Below are 17,046 nucleotides of genomic sequence, written 5' to 3' on the forward strand. Positions count from 1 at the left end.
GTGTGAGACACTCTTATTTCCGCCATGACTAAAACACAGACCCCTCTCCCTCCACCTCCCCCTCTCCCTCCACCTCCACCTCCACCTCCCCCTCTCCCTCCACCTCTCCCTCCACCTCCACCTCTCCCTCTCCCTCCACCTCCACCTCTCCCTCTCCCTCCACCTCCCCCTCTCCCTCCACCTCTCCCTCCACCTCCCCCTCTCCCTCCCCCTCTCCCTCTCCCTCCTCTCCCTCTCCCTCCACCTCCACCTCCCCCTCTCCCTCTCCCTCTCCCTCTCCCTCCACCTCCCCCTCTCCCTCTCCCTCCACCTCCCCCTCTCCCTCTCCCTCTCCCTCTCCCTCTCCCTCTCCACCTCCACCTCCACACACCAGACAGGAACAGACACAGTGAGGACAGAAAAGAAAACAACAGCCGCACCACTGCATTTTGCTGGATCCTGTGTGTCTTCAATGATGAACGGGTTTGTTTTACCTGCTATCTGACTCGATACATCTCCTTTTGGCTCTTTAGGGAGGGATCCATCTGCAGGCACAGACAAAAGAATGGACATTAATACCTGACCCTGTTTTCATCTATTAATCCAAGAAAGATTTCAGTACAATTCTGTGGATTTAATGAGTGATTGTGCCAAGAAAGAAGCTATAGCGGGTGCTGAATGCTAACATTAGCAAACTAAAACTGAGATCATAAACAGATTTAACACCATGTTTACCATCAGGGCCAGCCCAAGCCTCTACAGGGTCCCAAGCTAAATTTTATTTCGGGGGCCCTCTATTACTGCCAATAATACTGATTACTGATCATTTTACACACCTACTTCACACTTATTTCATTTTTCTAATCTGTCATTACAGATCCTCATCCTAGTCTGGCATGGACCCATCTATGAATTTTAATATGAAATGGACCCAAATCCAGCTAAAAGTGATATAATACTAAAATGGGATAATGAATTTTATCCAGACCTACCAACATTAACAAAATAAACCAATAGACAATGCATTTGTAAACACATTTTCTGCTTTTTAATTTTGGTTTTAAATAAACTGCAACAGCAACGTGCAACAGCAACAATTAAGAGTTTTTGAAATTACGCAGAAATTCTCTAGGGGTCGACAAAAGTTACGCAATATAGCTTTAAAAGGTTGGGGGCCCCTCGCGCTCACTTATGCCTTGTTCTGTTTACCATTTAAGTGTTTTATTATATATATCTATATATATATAGATATATATAGATATAGGCGGAATGACACGCAGCAAAGGGCCACCAGGGTCAGGATTCAATCCTGGGCTGGCAGCAGCGAGGGCCATAGCCTCTGCATATGGGGCGCCTGCTCCACCCACTGAGCTAAACGGCGCCCCGCCATTTAAGTGTTTTGAATTAGCATGCTAACATTTGATATTGGCATTGAGTCAAATCCAAAGCCCAGTCTGATGAGTGTCATTAACTTTGGAGGTGGCTGGTCGCCATCAAATACATTACGGTTCATCCTGAGGGAGACGTGAATGTCTGTACAAATGTCAGAGCAACCTATCAGTTTCACTGCTCAGACTTTTCCCTTTAAAAAGAAACAACAACAACAAAAAACAGACATTGCCTTTTGGGCAAGTCTGGCTGAAAAAAAGCTTACATCACTACTTTACAGTAACAACTAAGAGAGGAGGAAGAGGAGGGTGCTGTTTGTCCTGCACAAACAGAGCTGCTGCTGCTGCTGCTGCTGCTGCTGCTCTCTGAATAAGGTTTTTGCATTAGTTAAGAGCTGATGGAAAACTGCAATATTAGCTTGTTCAGGAAAGCGAAAAACCAAAGTAGCAAAATCGTCTCAGTCACAGGAAACACTTTTGGTTTTATGACAAGCACAAGTCTTCATTTTCAGAAATCTGAGCACACCTAACGGCGGCGGCGTGGGACAGAGAGACAGAGAAGCCGCCGCTCGTCTCCGCCGTGTTCTCGTTCATTTGTGATTATTATTCCACCGATGTAGCTCATTCTGACATTTTTCCAGCTTGTTCTGCTTACGCCGGACCGGTGCGAGCGGGAGTCATCTTCTCATCACCCTATAACTCATGACCGAGGCCCAGTAGTCTCTCAGCCAACACAACAATTGGCCCATTGATCCACCAGCCTATAGCCTGTGTGTGTGAGAGAAGCTGCTGCTGCCGCTGCTGCTGTGACTGAGAATAACATGTGGTCAGTGTCATGTGCTGTCAACATGTAAACAGGCTGGACGCTCAGCTGGTTGACTCAGTGACACATGCTGCCTCTGTTCTGATTCAGGCTAACTTCCTGTCTGACCTTACAGAGAGACACAAGCTGCTGGTGGGGCTCAGTGTATCTGCACCGTCATCTATCTAACTAACTGTGTGCACCAGTTTCTTTACAACATAGAGGTCCACAAGCTGACGAGAAGCGTGTACGTGCTGGGTTGTAGGCACAAACCAATGGCACCGATGAGGAAGCCCGTCTGTGACGCATTTAATGGCTAACTGGAATTACGACGCAACTTTATTTTGGCAGTAAAAGCTGAGAAGACAGTGAAGTAACTGCTTGAGTCACACCTCCGGGAGTGAAGTTTTTATTAAAGCAACAGTGTGACCTGCTCTTTGCTTTCACTTGACTCTTTATCAGAAAACAATAAGTCTCTTAACTCAGACTTGTGCAAACACAAAAACAGAGGCATCCAGTCGGGTCAGGGACGTGAGCCCAGGTCTGGAACAAGGACCGGGACTGAGCCAGGGACCGCCCACAACAAGAGGAGCTTTATTATTAACTGACAACTATTTTGATCTTGGCTAGCCATTGATTATTGAAACTATAAGATCATAAATCATACGATTACTCAAAGGCTCTATGTAGCATTTTAGCACATTTTAAATTTAGCTTGATGTTGGCTGTTGGAAAATATGTCTCTTACTAAACGATGCTGCTGTTTAGGTGAAATCTGATGTAACTTGTGTATTTTTTAACCCATTTAAAACAAAAGAAATGGGCGGTGCGTGGCACAGTGGTTAAGGCGGCCGCCCCTTGTAAAGGCTACAGTCCTCAACGCAGGCGTCCCCGGTTCGAATCCCGCGTCGGGCAGACCTTTCCTGCATGTCATTCCCCCTCTCTCTGCCTCCCCTTTCCTGTCTATCTCACTATGTGCTATCAAATAAAGGCAAAAAATATACTTTAAAAAACAAAGGACAATACTATATGCTAAAGGGAAACTAAGCCGCTGTTTTGCTAACCCTCCTCCTGGTCATGTGCATTTGTTTACAACAAAGCCAACGAGAAAGCAATCCATGGAGCGGTGGATAACAATATTTATCACAATGTTGTGTGTATATTTGTGTAGTCTTATCCGTCATAGAAAAGACACTGCAGGTTAGGGGGGTCGTTTGTGCCGCGGATCAGAAGCTCTGATCTTACAAGGTTAGTTTTCAGCCAAGAGACACTAGGTGGAAGGCAGAGAGCCTCCATTCTCCCTGTAACAAGTTACAAGCCATTTATTTAACCATCATTATGACTATGGCTGTTAAATTAAGGTAAATATGTAGCATAGTTATGCTGAAAATCCTGCATAGTTCCTCTTTAAACATAAAGTACTGTTTTTAATTTGCTGTGTGTGTGTGTGTGTGTGTCATGTGAGGTTCATCATCTCTCTGCACCTAAAGGAGACCATCGACAGGTGTGAGTCTCTTCATTCTAATGGGAGAGGCTAAGAACATGATTACAGATGATGCACAACAGATTCTTTCACCCCCATGGTCACCATAAAAGACATTTTTCACAAGCCGCAGATCCTCCAGACACCCTGACTTGAACTTTATTTGTGATCTGTTTCTGTCTCGGTGAGATCACACCGCTCATCTCACTTCTGTTGGTTTTGCTCTGGTTTCACTGCTGCAGGCGTCACTTCCCAAAAACATTAGTTTCAAGATAACTTTCGTGTAAAAAGATACATTAACTCATTGAGTGCCGCGCTCCTTTCCAAAGTTTTAGTCAAGTGTACCGGCAAATTAGACCATATTTGACTTTTTATTTTAGAGCCATAGTGTATTCTATATTATTGCCACCAACACATACTGTAGCTCATTTGAAAGGTTTAACTTTATCCTTCAAATGGCCACAAACCGTTTGTTTCTACGTGCCTCCGTTCCTGAGAAAAGTCAAGCTAAACATGGCTGGGTTTCACCAAAATCCCTCCTTTTTTTCTAGAAAAGGAGATAGAGCGTCTTTTATGAAAGGTGCGCTGTTTGTGTCTGTCGCTCTTCTGACACTCGCATTTCTGGATCAAAGGGCTCGTATAAGATAAATATACACAACAATTGTTGTTCTATTCACAAAACCACCATCGGGGGCGGGGGGGGCGCCACTAAACAACAATAACACAGACGCACCGTGCCGTGTCACAGCCTCTCGCCGCGGAACGTGAGGCTCTGCCGGCCACAGCGGCTCGCGAACACCGGTCCCGCCGGTGGTCGCGGTCCGTCTGTGGTACGGGTCGGTGCCGGCGGTCTGCTTTGGTCCAGAGACCATCAGATTTTACCGCGGGAGGACTTTGGGGAGGACACGGTGTTGCTCCAGATGAAGACCGGGCGAGACAGTGGGCTGAGAGCTTCCTGGTTCAGCTCCCAGCTGCTGCAGCCTCGCGGGTGAGAGCGGAGCAGCTGCGCTGCATCTGCATGCAGAACTCCGTTTGCAGAAGCTGAGTTATGATAAAAACTTCCAGTTCATGAGCTGTCATGTGACTTTGATCGTCATCTATTTCAGTTCTCCTCATCGTAGAGTCCCCAAATTTACATATAATGTGTATTAAAGTGTCTATTTTCATAATTTAAAAAAAAAAAGCAAAAAACGAAAAATTTCGTTTTTGGCACTCGACGCATGGGAACGAAAAACGAGAAATTACGTGGTTGGCACTCAATGAGTTAAACATCTAAAACCAAACTAGTGTTAAAAAAATAGAATTTCTTTGCCAAATAATTCTGTTACTGTTCTTTTTATTTAACAGTTTTGAAGGGAGTATTACTAGACTGATTTGCTTTTGAATTGGGTTAATCAGATATTAACTTGTGAACAAAAACAAGCAGCAGCATCAGGGCAGAGTCACACTGTGCAGTGTTGTGTATCGTTGTTGTGTTCTGACATGAACCAGGGAACATGACGGGACAAATAACTGTCAAGTGCTGAAGCTCCCAGTAAAATCTATGTCCCCAAGTTCTAGTTAGAAATGGGATGTTGATGTAAATGCTGTGTAGAAGTTGATTTTTTGTCTGTTTACACCTACCATCATACCTTCAGAGACCTACTTGTATGTTAAAGACTCCAAACCATGGAGCATCTGCTGTGCTAAAGAGCCCTTGAGCAAGAAACATAACTCCTTGTAGTGTCATGTGTAACAGCCCATGACCCCTGACCTTCCGTCAACGTCCTTGGATCTTGATAAATGACCCTGCTGTTTCCATGTATCAGCTGATCCGGCCATTATGATACAATAGTTCTCTACGTGACACCTGGTTCCTTTCTGCAGCCGCTGAGAGAGTGGACTTCCTCGCCGTGCAGCTGTGATTTACTGTAGCAACGTCTTGCTGCTGGTGCTTCCAATTAAAGAAGCCCAACACACACAAACTACACATCAGACAACTTGCTGGGCTCATGTTGACAAGGAAAAAGCTCTCACGCACAGACATGGTACGGTGGGAAAAGGCAGAGCGGAGATTCAGTGAAGAGAAGCGCAATGACCTCAAGGGAATTTTCTCTAAAGCCGTGTGTACCTGGGAGAAGTTCACAGAGAATGAATGAGATGAAGGAGAAAGCAGGAGGAGAGGGAGGGGGGAAGGAAAAAGCATAAGAGAGAAAGAAAGAGAGACCAAACACCCACATACTTCACATATTTGCAATGCCAAAGATGTCCACTTAAGCCACAGTGTGCAACCACGTCATACCAGACTACAGTAGTGGTTGCCCGCGTCTTATCGCAATCTAAACAATACGACTTGTAGCCAAGCCAGAAATCAAAACAACAAAAAAAAACACAGTGTACAGGGAGGTTGAGGTGCAATTCAGCCAATCAGACTGTGTGTGCACGGAGAGAGACCAAAGCAGTCGTGAACGGTCGCTTTTCCCTCTGGGATGTGGCCGTTGGAGCAGTGGGTTAATCCAACCGCACACACACTGGGCCAACTTTGTTGCAGACCATAGTAGGATAAGCCCACCGCTAAAATGTCAACTGAGCTGTTTGGATAAAGTTAAACAGATCACACACACAGAGAGAGACACACAAATCTAACAGGCGCTGAGGAAATGACAAAGCAAAAAAAGTGCAACAGGCCCGAGCCCATAAGACATCCAACAACTCCCCACTCTCTCTGAAACATGCAAACACTCTGGATGCAGTGAACTCACCTCGGCCTCGGCTGTGTTCAACACTGACTACACTGTATCCTGAAGTGAGCTGCCTTCCACAGACAGCTCCCTCTTGTCCTAGCACACACTGTTTCTGTCTGCGAGCACGCGTTAACACAAGACCACCCTTTCTGTGGGCCCCTGCCTTCCCCTTCTCGGCAGACACACTCATCGTTTGACTCACGCACACATAGGAAAGACCCCCTTTCATTTCAAAATACCTATTGTCTGGCTCACACTGACTGAAAGGAGGTGTGAAGTACAAAAACAATGAGCAATACCCTGCTGTCAAAGTTGTCTTTGGAGAGTGTGGATGTATATATATATATATAGTATATGGATGAGTTAAAGTCATTTTAGTCACAGAAGTCCAGAGAAAGCCGGTAAAACGTGGGTCAGGTCAACAATACGACATCGCCATGACAACATATTGTCACGTGTATTGTTTTGCCTCGTGCTGACGGACCACTTGTACATAAAGGCTTGTTTAGGCCGTTACGTGCAGCGACTGTCGTCCTTCTGCCGTCTAACTCATGTCACGTGAATGCAGCATGAAAAATACGACTGAGTTGCTTGCGATCTACAACCGCACCGCTGGATGGGAGGAATTCCTACACAATGTACCTTTAAGCATCAGTGTAAATGCGCCGAACTTAGCATAACTGCTAAATTTCAGCCGTAGTCCCAAGGCAAGTGCCTAGACAACATAAGCCTTGTTTCCACAGTCAGTACGGTGCGGCACAGTACGGATCGGTACGGGTACGGGTTGGGTCGGATATGGTCAGCTTTGCGTTTCCATTGTATAAAGGGGACCATCAAGGGTGAACGGAGTGTGTGTCGAAGCGTCACTACGTCGACTTGCGTAAAGATGTGACGTCATATAATCTGTGACACAAGCGGGACGACAGACCAGAGCGATGGCGGATCTACTGTTGTTGTTCCTTCTCGCTGCGTGGCTATATTTGACTAAACAGAGACAAGGAGAGTACTAGCTGGCATCTCCTCAGCACTCCAGACTCCGTTGCTAGCAAACATTTTTTTTTAAATGGCGTGGTTGTGTTGTTGTGCTTAGGATATACGGACCGTCGCACTGCGCAATGACACCATATGCTCGACCAATCACCAGCTCACAGTACTTTGGCTCCTCCCCAAGGGAACCGGTCCGGTGTGCTATAGGTACCCCAACCAGAAGGGTTACAAACATGATAACGGGTACCATGGGACCAGTACGGTTCCATGGTAACGGGTACCATAGGACCAGTACGGTTCCATGGTAACGGGTACCCCATGGGACCAGTACGGTTCCATGGTAGTGGAAACGCTGAAATAAGCGTACCGACCCGTACCGTACCGCATAGTGGAAACGGGGCTATAGACAGAAGACTTTAAAGGAATAGTTCACCAAAAAATTCAATTCAACCTAAACAGTCCTGTATTGAATTTGCCTGGGGAATGTGAACATCAGAGCGCAATACACGACTGTTTAGGCTGTAAAGATGTCCTAAATGACTATATCCGTTCAGGACACTTGGATTGCAGCGGATGAGCAGTAAGGAGGAATATTAAAGGGATTTTGTAGTAGTTTTATGATTTATGGACCTTTTTGTGTCGGGAGCTATTACTTTCATATAAAGTTTTCGCTGGACTACGAACCCCCCTCCCAGGTCTCCAGATGCACTTTGAGGAATAAAAAACTACTCTAGAGTATTCATCAGCATGAGGGTGAGTCAATAATGACAAATTTCATTTTCTGGTTAACTATTCCTTTAAAACCTCGCGACCACAAATCACACAATGGACAATTACAAAACAGAACGCAGACAGACAATATCAAGGCAGACAGAGAATTTTAACCCACAGTTGCACAACAATATATCAAAAGCCTCCAGGAACAGGCATCAGATATTTTAGCTATTTTGAACCAATGTTTGAGTTTGTTTTTTAAAAAGTGAGTAGTTGTCGCAGTTTCTGATGTGTGATGATAACTTGTTCCAGGACTGCGTTCCTCTTACAGAGACGATATAAATGTCAAGAGCCATGAACAACACATTAAACAGTATATTACCTATGGGATCAACAATCTCTGGGGAATTTGTGTTGCTTGGCGCTGAGCTGGAGGTGAGATAGCAAACGAGAGAGTGAAACTTGTGGGATGCACGGTGTCAACTTCTGACACTCGCAGCGATCAAAGTAGTCAAGCGGAAAGTAATACTGAAGCTCCAGTGTCAATGAAAAGACTTTTGTGTTTTTTGTGTTATCTTGTTCTGTTTCTGGAGCCAAACGCTCACTGCTGTGGTATTCATGCACCCAACTTCCCAGCGAGGGAGAAACTCTTAGTTAAACAATGCGATCGTTACCGTGACGTCGCTGTCTGTGGATTTCTGCAGCTGATGCTCTTTTCTTTGTTAGTTCAGCCACGGTGGTCATCACTCCTCTGCTACGGGTGGAGACAATGCCCACCCTTTAAAATCTCCCTCATTTAACTTTACCCTCCCATTACATTATCAGACTCACTGTGGACGGTTTAGAAAGAGGAACATCAAGGTGACAGAGTTATATGTAATCCTTATAACATACATTCTTCTTCAAAATGTGTTGCCTACATTCTACATCTAGTGATGTTCGATACCACAAATTTCCTTTCTGATCCGATACTGAGTGAAATTCAGGCTGGTATCGGCGATACCGATCCAATACCGATACTTTGTGCAAATGTACCTAATGTGCCTGGTAAATCTAATAATTTTTTTTTTTTAAAGTACTGTATTTCAAGTCATAGCTTCCTAAGGATGCAAGACTTCAGAGTAGCCTAACGTATTTATTCTAAACTCTGAACTATATTGAGGTAGTGGTCTCGTTTAGAATTTAGCCGAAAATAGTGTTTCAAACACAAAAAAAAGAACATAAGTAAAATAATAAAACCATAAATTAAATAAGACAATGATAAACAAACATATATTTTTTTAAATTCATGAATTTATAATATTATTTATAATTTTCCCACATATATTCCAGACTTCGTCTTCACTGTTTGTGGCACTGAAATAGCTCCACACATGACTCCTTTCCGCTCCGCCATTGACTCTACACAGACTGACTTTGTGAGCAGCTTACGCGTTACGCACTTACCCAGGTGGAAGAAAAAGTAGTTCCTACCAACCGCGTGTCATTTAGACAAGATCTGAATAGTTTAGTTACTTTCCACTGTGTTCCTGTTAATGATATGCATAACCACAAATGACTTTAGTATCAAAAGTATCGATATTTTCATTTGAGTATCAATTCTAGAGCATACAGACCTGGTATCGGAAGTATCGATATTTCAGTATCGAGCTGCACATCACTAATTTACATCATGTGGATTATGTGTCTACACCTACATTACCCACAATGCAACTCCGAAGAGAACAGTTTGAGAGTTTGTTCTGTTAGGTTAGTATTAGCCAGTGTAGCATCAAACCATCAATGCCATCGAAAAGCCCCTCACGGGTTTATACATCAATCTGTAATCCAGATTATGCTTCTTTCTTTTTTTTCACATCTGAATCCAAACATTGCAATGCTGCAGAATGACCTGTCATGCAATGTTTAGAAAAGTGAAGCTGCACCAAAATCCCATGTGTTCCTTTCCAGCCTGTGTTCCAGCCTTCCTCCTCCAAGCTTAGTGCAAATCAGTTTTTCGTACTTCTGACATAATCCTGCTCACAAATAAACAAACACAAGAAGAAAAAAACAAAGACGGGCAAAAACATAACCTCCTTTGTGGAGATAAAAAAAGAAAAACAATGTGGGTGTGAGACAAATCACCATTCCTATCAACATTTCTGGGGGCGGTCAGTACACCAAGGACAAACAATGTTCCCCAAAATACCATATTTACAATGTTCCATGATGTAAATTGTGATTTTTCTTTCCCCAATTTTGTAAAGTATCGTTGGAAATATCCAGACTCACCAGGCACCAGGCACAAATAAGTACAAAATACTAGGGATGCAACGGTTCTCGATAAAATACCGAACCGTTCGGTACGGCCTGCACGGTGCAATACGCTCTTGGACCGCGGTATTTCAGATTCAGCTTCCATCAGCTCTTCCTGCTTTACAGGCAGCTGTGCCGTGTATGTGTGTGCCTGGCCGTTTAAGGCGAAAGCCCGCCCCCGCGAGTCAATGTCCAATCACTGTTGAGCCTCCACACACTCACAGTGACTCCCCCCCTGCAACTGAAAGTGCAGCAGCTCAGCCTCACACACAGAAGAGGGGAAAAAAAAAAAAGAAAACAAACAGGCGGCGGCATGAGCGGTCGCTGATCGCAATCGCGGGGGAATTTAATTAGTTATTAGCGCGATTTAGCACATTTAGCTTTTATTAGAGTTCCAGCAGGACTCTGTCCATGCACACTGCATGTGTGTGGTCGCGTATCCGCGTGCCCGCGTGTCTGCGCGCGATAGAGAGACCGAGGTCGAGCAGGAGTTGATTGACAGAGATGAGAGGTGGTGAAAGGCTGTTTAAAAAAAACACAATAGACTAACTCCTTCTTTCCCAGTGAGAGACTGTGGCTGCAGCATAGTGACGGCAATATAGCGCGATCTCTGTTTGAAAGCTGCTTCAGAGTGTTCATCATGAAAGACTAAAGCAGTGTGCAGAGGGAGGAGCTAGGGGCTGTTCACTGACAGTTCAGGTGTGTGTGTGTGTGTGTGTGTGTGTGTGTGTGTGTGTGTGTGTGTGAGTGAGAGTGAGAGAGATAGAGAGAGAGGAGAGCTGTATTAGAAATATTATAAATTATAAACATTATTTTGGGAGAAAAAAAAAGTTCTCTGCACAAAACACATACCGAAACCGTACCGAGAACCGTGGCCAAAAACCGAGGTACCGTGGGCTACCTGTACCATTGCACCCCTACAAAATACTGTGTTAAAGAATAAACTCTGGTCTCGTACATCAGTGTCTTCAATCCCACGTTGTCCACAGCTGAGTACGACAACCTCTGTCTCCTCTTCCCATCATTTTTTACTGCCGGTACTTTTCTTTTTCCCCAACTGCTCCAATTCGTCGCTCAATAACAACTGTTTATGTTTTAGGAGCTTGTGAGACACACAGGGTTTCCAACTGTGGATTTCAGGAGCGGCAGCCAGGCCTGTGCTGGCAGGTGCATCCCTAATTCTTGGCTTTGTGAGCACCTGGAAGATTTAGCATCATGTCCTCCGGGAGGCAGATCAGAGCTGAACCGTGGCTGACCGACACCAGAACAGCTTCCTTGAGAACTTCAGACTTCAGCACAATGAAAACACAATAACCACGGCAACACCTCAAGGTTATTAAATTGTCGCTGTGATATTTCGGTGGATGAAACAAAGCCGATCAGAGAGCTAATCTGATCCCCCACCATCATTGATCTACACATAAAACCCTGTGTCTGAACATAATCCCCTCCTGGTTAAAGCCCATCGTTTACAATCCTTCATTTTTTTATCCTTGGCAGCGGTTTCTTGTATGACGTGACGGTCCCGGTATTACTGTCACGTAGTGTGTGTCTGAAAAGATCAATTGTTCACAGATTAGCACCGACCTACCTGGTTCCTCTTCATTCCATTTAAAGACATCAAACACTTCAATACCTGTGTGCACCCGAGAAGAGTCAGCTGAACCAGAGCTGACTAAGACCCACGAGTCCACCATGAATGTACAAACACAACTACAGACAGGAGCAGACAGACAGTTGTACAACTGTTTATTCAATCAGTCGTGATATTTTTCGATCAAACCACATCATCCTCTGCTCTGGGATCCCAGGTCCAAAAAGCGTCCCTGTTAGGCAAAAAGAAAAACGACATATCAGCACTAAAGACCGCCGGTTTAAACTCAGTGTTTCCCCTACCATTGTACAGGCCTGGCGGGCCGCCAGGCCAACGAGAGCCCCCGCCAGGCCAAAAAAAATTAATATGGCAAAAAATAAGCGACATAGTATTCATTCAGAAATCAATAATCATTTCTGTTTAGGAGGCTCTGTGCAGCGCTGTTCTGCAACGCGAGTTAACCTGCTTCGCTGCCTAGTAATGATACGAGTGTGCAAGCATATTATGGGATGTTGAAGTTTATAACATGTAAACTACGGTGCCGTGGAAAAAAATGAAAAGAAATATCACGGGCGACAGACGCGCGTCAAGCGAGAGAGACAGGGGAGGGGGGAGAGAGAGTGAGAGTGAGAGGAAGGATTGATGTGGAGCAAAGGGACTGTCAGGTGGAATCGAACTGGGTCGCTGCAGCGGGTCTGCTCTACCAGGTGAGATAGGCTGTACGTCGCTCGCGGCTCGTCGCATTTAATCGGCGATTTCACCGAGTGTTTCAGTGATGGTGAGCGGCCTGACGCTGCTTCATTAACGCCGCCGCTGTTTCAGACTCGGGGCAGACGCACGCAGTAGTCACCTGACCTGTTACAGTTTAGTTACCATACCGACGAACTAACGTGTTCATCTTTGGTTATAATCCTGTTGTCAATAAACACACGTGGAGACGGTGCTTCAACCGAACTACACAGCTGTCAGGTGATTGGCTGTTTGCCTGTCACTGTTGTTTCAATGTCCCACATCCTTGAGTTTTACAGGGGCGTCTCAATAAACTAGAATAACATGGAAAGGTATTTCCATGTTACTTAGTTCAAGTCAAAAAGCCCCAACCAAGTAGGCCTATTGGCCCTCATTTATCAAACTTGCGCAGGATCTGGTGTAGATTCTGGTGTAAATATCAGTGTACGCCAAGTGTCACGTGTGATTTACTAAAAGTGTGTACGCTGCTGATTTCGGCGTAGAACCGGCGTGGTGGTGATAAATCCGGCGGCTGAAAACGAGCGTCATTTAAATGTCACGCCCCGATATATTCCTGCTTTAGAGGCGTCGCCCTGCCCCTTTTACGACATGGAGACACGGAAGACGGCCAAGAAGAGGGACTTTACCGACATTACCGCGTTGAACAGGGAGAGGGCGGCAACATTAACTCATTGAGTGCCAGACCTTTTATAAAATGGTCAGTGCCAGGTGCCAGCGTTTTGGGGCATTCTGAGTAATATGTCAAGACCCAGAGAGTATTTTGTACTATGACTCTGAAAACACCAAACAGCTCAAAGGAAAGAGGAGACTCTCTATTTAACTAGGGAAAAAACCATTTGTTTGTACCTTGTTACATTCTTGATTTATCTTAAGTTGAATAGAGCCTGGTTGCACCAAAAAGACCACTTTTTTTCTAGAAAGCTGAGAAAAATGCATTTTTGTGAAAGAGAGTCTCTCAAGAAAAACAGTGATTTATCCGTTTTAATTTTGGCTTCAAAAATATGTAAGACATCTGAAAATTTCATTTCACATGTTCCCCCCCCTGTAATCACATGAAGCTGGCTCTAGAGTCTGTGTGTGTGTGTGTGACTGACTTGACACATAGTTAATTAGTAGCTGCATCCTGTGTCAGTCTGATTTAGCTGTGTCTCTGTTTATAAACATTTAAACGAGCGCCAGGTGGATTGTTTATGAAGTTAACGAGCTCTGGCCTGAGGATCAAAGAGGTTACCACGGCGATAGGGGCCCCCGCAGGCTGAGACAGACAGAAACGTGGAGAAAAAGAGCCATTTTCTGCCTCTGCACCGGTCTCACATTTAGGCTAATCACATGAAGTTACCTGTGTGTGTGTGTGTGTGTGTGTGTAATCACATGAAGTTACCTGTGTGTGTGTGTGTGTGTGTGTGTGTAATCACATGAAGTTACCTGTGTGTGTGTGTGTGTGTGTGTGTGAGCTGCATCCTGTGTCAGTCTGATTTAGCTGTGTCTCTGTTTATAAACATTTAAACGAGCGCCAGGTGGATTGTTTATGAAGTTAACGAGCCCCTGCAGGCTGAGACAGACAGAAACGTGGAGAAAAAGAGCCATTTTCTGCCTCTGCACCGGTCTCACATTTAGGCTTAGCATGACAAAACGGTAACTCCTATCAGAACAAAACACAGATCAACGTTGCTCTAAGGACGTACTGAAAATTTTGGTACGATTTGGTGTTTCTACAGTAAATATTTTGGCGACGCTGGCAGTTTTAAAACATCAGGCCGTTCTGCTTCTCTCAGAAAATATTTGTATTGGACTCAATGAGGAGCAGAGACAGACGTGGCCGCACTTAGAGGCTCAGAGTTTAAATTCTGTAAGTCACTCTGATATTTTGAGCAGATTAAGAGATCAAGGATGAGCTCGTCTACAACCGTGGCCGAAATTATGTGTGTAGTCTGTGAGTCTCTAGGTGAAAGTATGCCTGAGCAGTAGACTTTTGTTAAACTCCAATGATTGGTCTTTTTCGGTCTTTTTTTTCCGCCCGTCCCATTGACTTACATGCAAAAATTTTGCGCAGTTTTTCGCGACTTACGTCGCGAATAATTCATACACTGTTGAGAAAAGTAATAGCACACCGATCCCGATCGAACCGGTAGCGTTCAGCTGCTTTCAGCAGTCACACCATTTCCAGCAAATAGTGCAAGCAGTGATGACCATACAAATGTTTGACCAATGTCGGAATCGAACCCACAACCTCATGGTCAGTAGACTTGCACTCTGCCTCTAGGCCACAGTGCACACACAGTTGCAGAGACTGTTGTCTGTTAATGATCTGCACTCTGTCTCACTCTGAAGTTAACGAGCCCAAAGCTGCACCTGTTGGAAACACTGTCAACATCAAGAAAGCTTGAGAGTCAAGCTTGAATGACTTAGAATGAAAATTTCTGTGAATTTCAGGCTGAGAGCAGCAGTTTCAACATGAAGCAAGTTATCAGAAGTCAACAGAGGACGACTGGGAAAATAATTCACTATAATTGTTATTGAGGCAAGATTTGAACCAGTAACCTTCAGGTCTCCAGCTCAGCAAGCTAACCACTAGGCTACAGGCAGAGACAGTATGTGAGGGGCAAAGAAAACCTTTAATAAGAGGATCACTGGCTCCTGCTTAAAAAAAAAGGTAAGGAAAGTGCAGAAATTAGCCACACCAAGTAAGACTTAGAATGAAAATTTCTGTGAATTTCAGGCTGAGAGCAGCAGTTTCAACATGAAGCAAGTTATCAGAAGTCAACAGAGGACGACTGGGAAAATAATTCACTATAATTGTTGTTGAGGCAAGATTTGGACCAGTAATCGAACCCACAACCTCATGATCACTAAACCTTTACTCTGCCGCTTCGCCACAGAGAGCACAGACATAAGCATGTTGCCATTGTAATGTGATGATGTGCTGCAAACGGTGGCAGTAGCAATTAATGTGTCTCTTAACGAACACCTGTAACCAATTGAGGGTGGGGGAGGGGAGCAGAATTCAACATCACATAACAAGATTGCTCAGCCTGGATTCGAACAAGTGACCTTGGGGTTGGCAAGCGGCCACCTTACCAACTGGACTACAGACTGAGTTGTGGACAAGAGAGGTTGAGACTTTGATGAATGTGAGATTTTTCAATGATGCTTAAAATAAAGAGAAATTAGTATAAATTAGCCACACCAAGTAAGAAGAGGACTTTTTTGTGACCTGTGACTATTTTTTGGTGAATTAAAATGAATTAAAAAGCACTTAACAGCAAGTTACAAAGTTGAGCTCCTTCTCCTGCTGCTGTGAAAAAAATGCATTGGGCTGAATGAGAGCAGAGAGCTCCCTGGCTGCATTTAAAAAATATTTTAAATTATTATCTAAGTCTCTTTGCATTTTTGACCAGAATTTTAGCCAGAAGACAAGTGTGGCTACAAAACTGGAGAAAATAATTTGTCTAGAGTTTAATTTGTGGCCGTGCTGACAGTTTAGCCAGAAAAACTCTAGAATGTTTTTTTGCCTCTCGCCACTCTAGCACCACTCTAGCTCTGCTCGTTAGACGCAATACACACACATTATAAAGCTGAAAAAAATCAGAAAAAGTTAAATATTTTAAAAAGTATAAATAGTTAAAAAGAGAAAAGTAATGCCGATAAAGTTCAAAAAAAGCTGCACGTTTTGATATATGAACTGTTGAAATAGCACAAAGTATGAAGGACTAGAAGAAGACCGTAAAAAGGCGGAAGAAAATGGCCGAACAGAAGAACAATAGTGTGAATGCTGAACTAGAAAAAGCATTTCCAAGAATGGAAATGGTGTGACTGCTGAAAGCAGCTGAACGCTGTTGCAGAATTAGCAAATAGTGCAAGCAGTGATCACCATACAAATGTTTGACCAAGGTCAGAATCGAACCCACAACCTCTTGGTCAGTAGACTTGCACTCTGCCTCTAGGCCACAGTGCACACACAGTTGCAGAGACTGTTGTCTGTTAATGATCTGCACTCTGTCTCACTCTGAAGTTAACGAGCCCAAAGCTGCACCTGTTGGAAACACTGTCAACATCAAGAAAGCTTGAGAGTCAAGCTTGAATGACTTAGAATGAAAATTTCTGTGAATTTCAGGCTGAGAGCAGCAGTTTCAACATGAAGCAAGTTATCAGAAGTCAACAGAGGACGACTGGGAAAATAATTCACTATAATTGTTGTTGAGGCAAGATTTGAACCAGCAACCTTCAGGTCTTCAGACCAGCAAGCTAACCACTAGGCTACAGACAGAGACAGTATGTGAGGGGCAAAGAAAACCTTTGATAAGAGGATCACTGGCTTCTGCTTAAAAAAG

At 44.3% G+C, this 17,046-nt stretch overlaps 1 protein-coding gene across 2 annotated transcripts in view; it reads right to left on the reverse strand.

The window, feature by feature from the left end:
• Window positions 1–17,046, reverse strand: part of LOC146978890 (triple functional domain protein-like) — a 106,267-nt gene that overhangs the window by 71,162 nt on the left and 18,059 nt on the right. For both annotated transcript variants that reach the window (XM_085791946.1, XM_085791943.1), the window contains exon 2: window positions 474–524. In XM_085791946.1, coding sequence (XP_085648072.1) covers window positions 474–524 — 51 coding nt within the window. The remainder of the gene's footprint in view (window positions 1–473; window positions 525–17,046) is intronic.

The sequence above is a fragment of the Trachurus japonicus genome, chromosome 11 (genome assembly GCF_045865225.1).
Source record: "Trachurus japonicus isolate A0001 chromosome 11, Traja_1.0".
Classification (NCBI taxonomy): domain Eukaryota; kingdom Metazoa; phylum Chordata; class Actinopteri; order Carangiformes; family Carangidae; genus Trachurus; species Trachurus japonicus.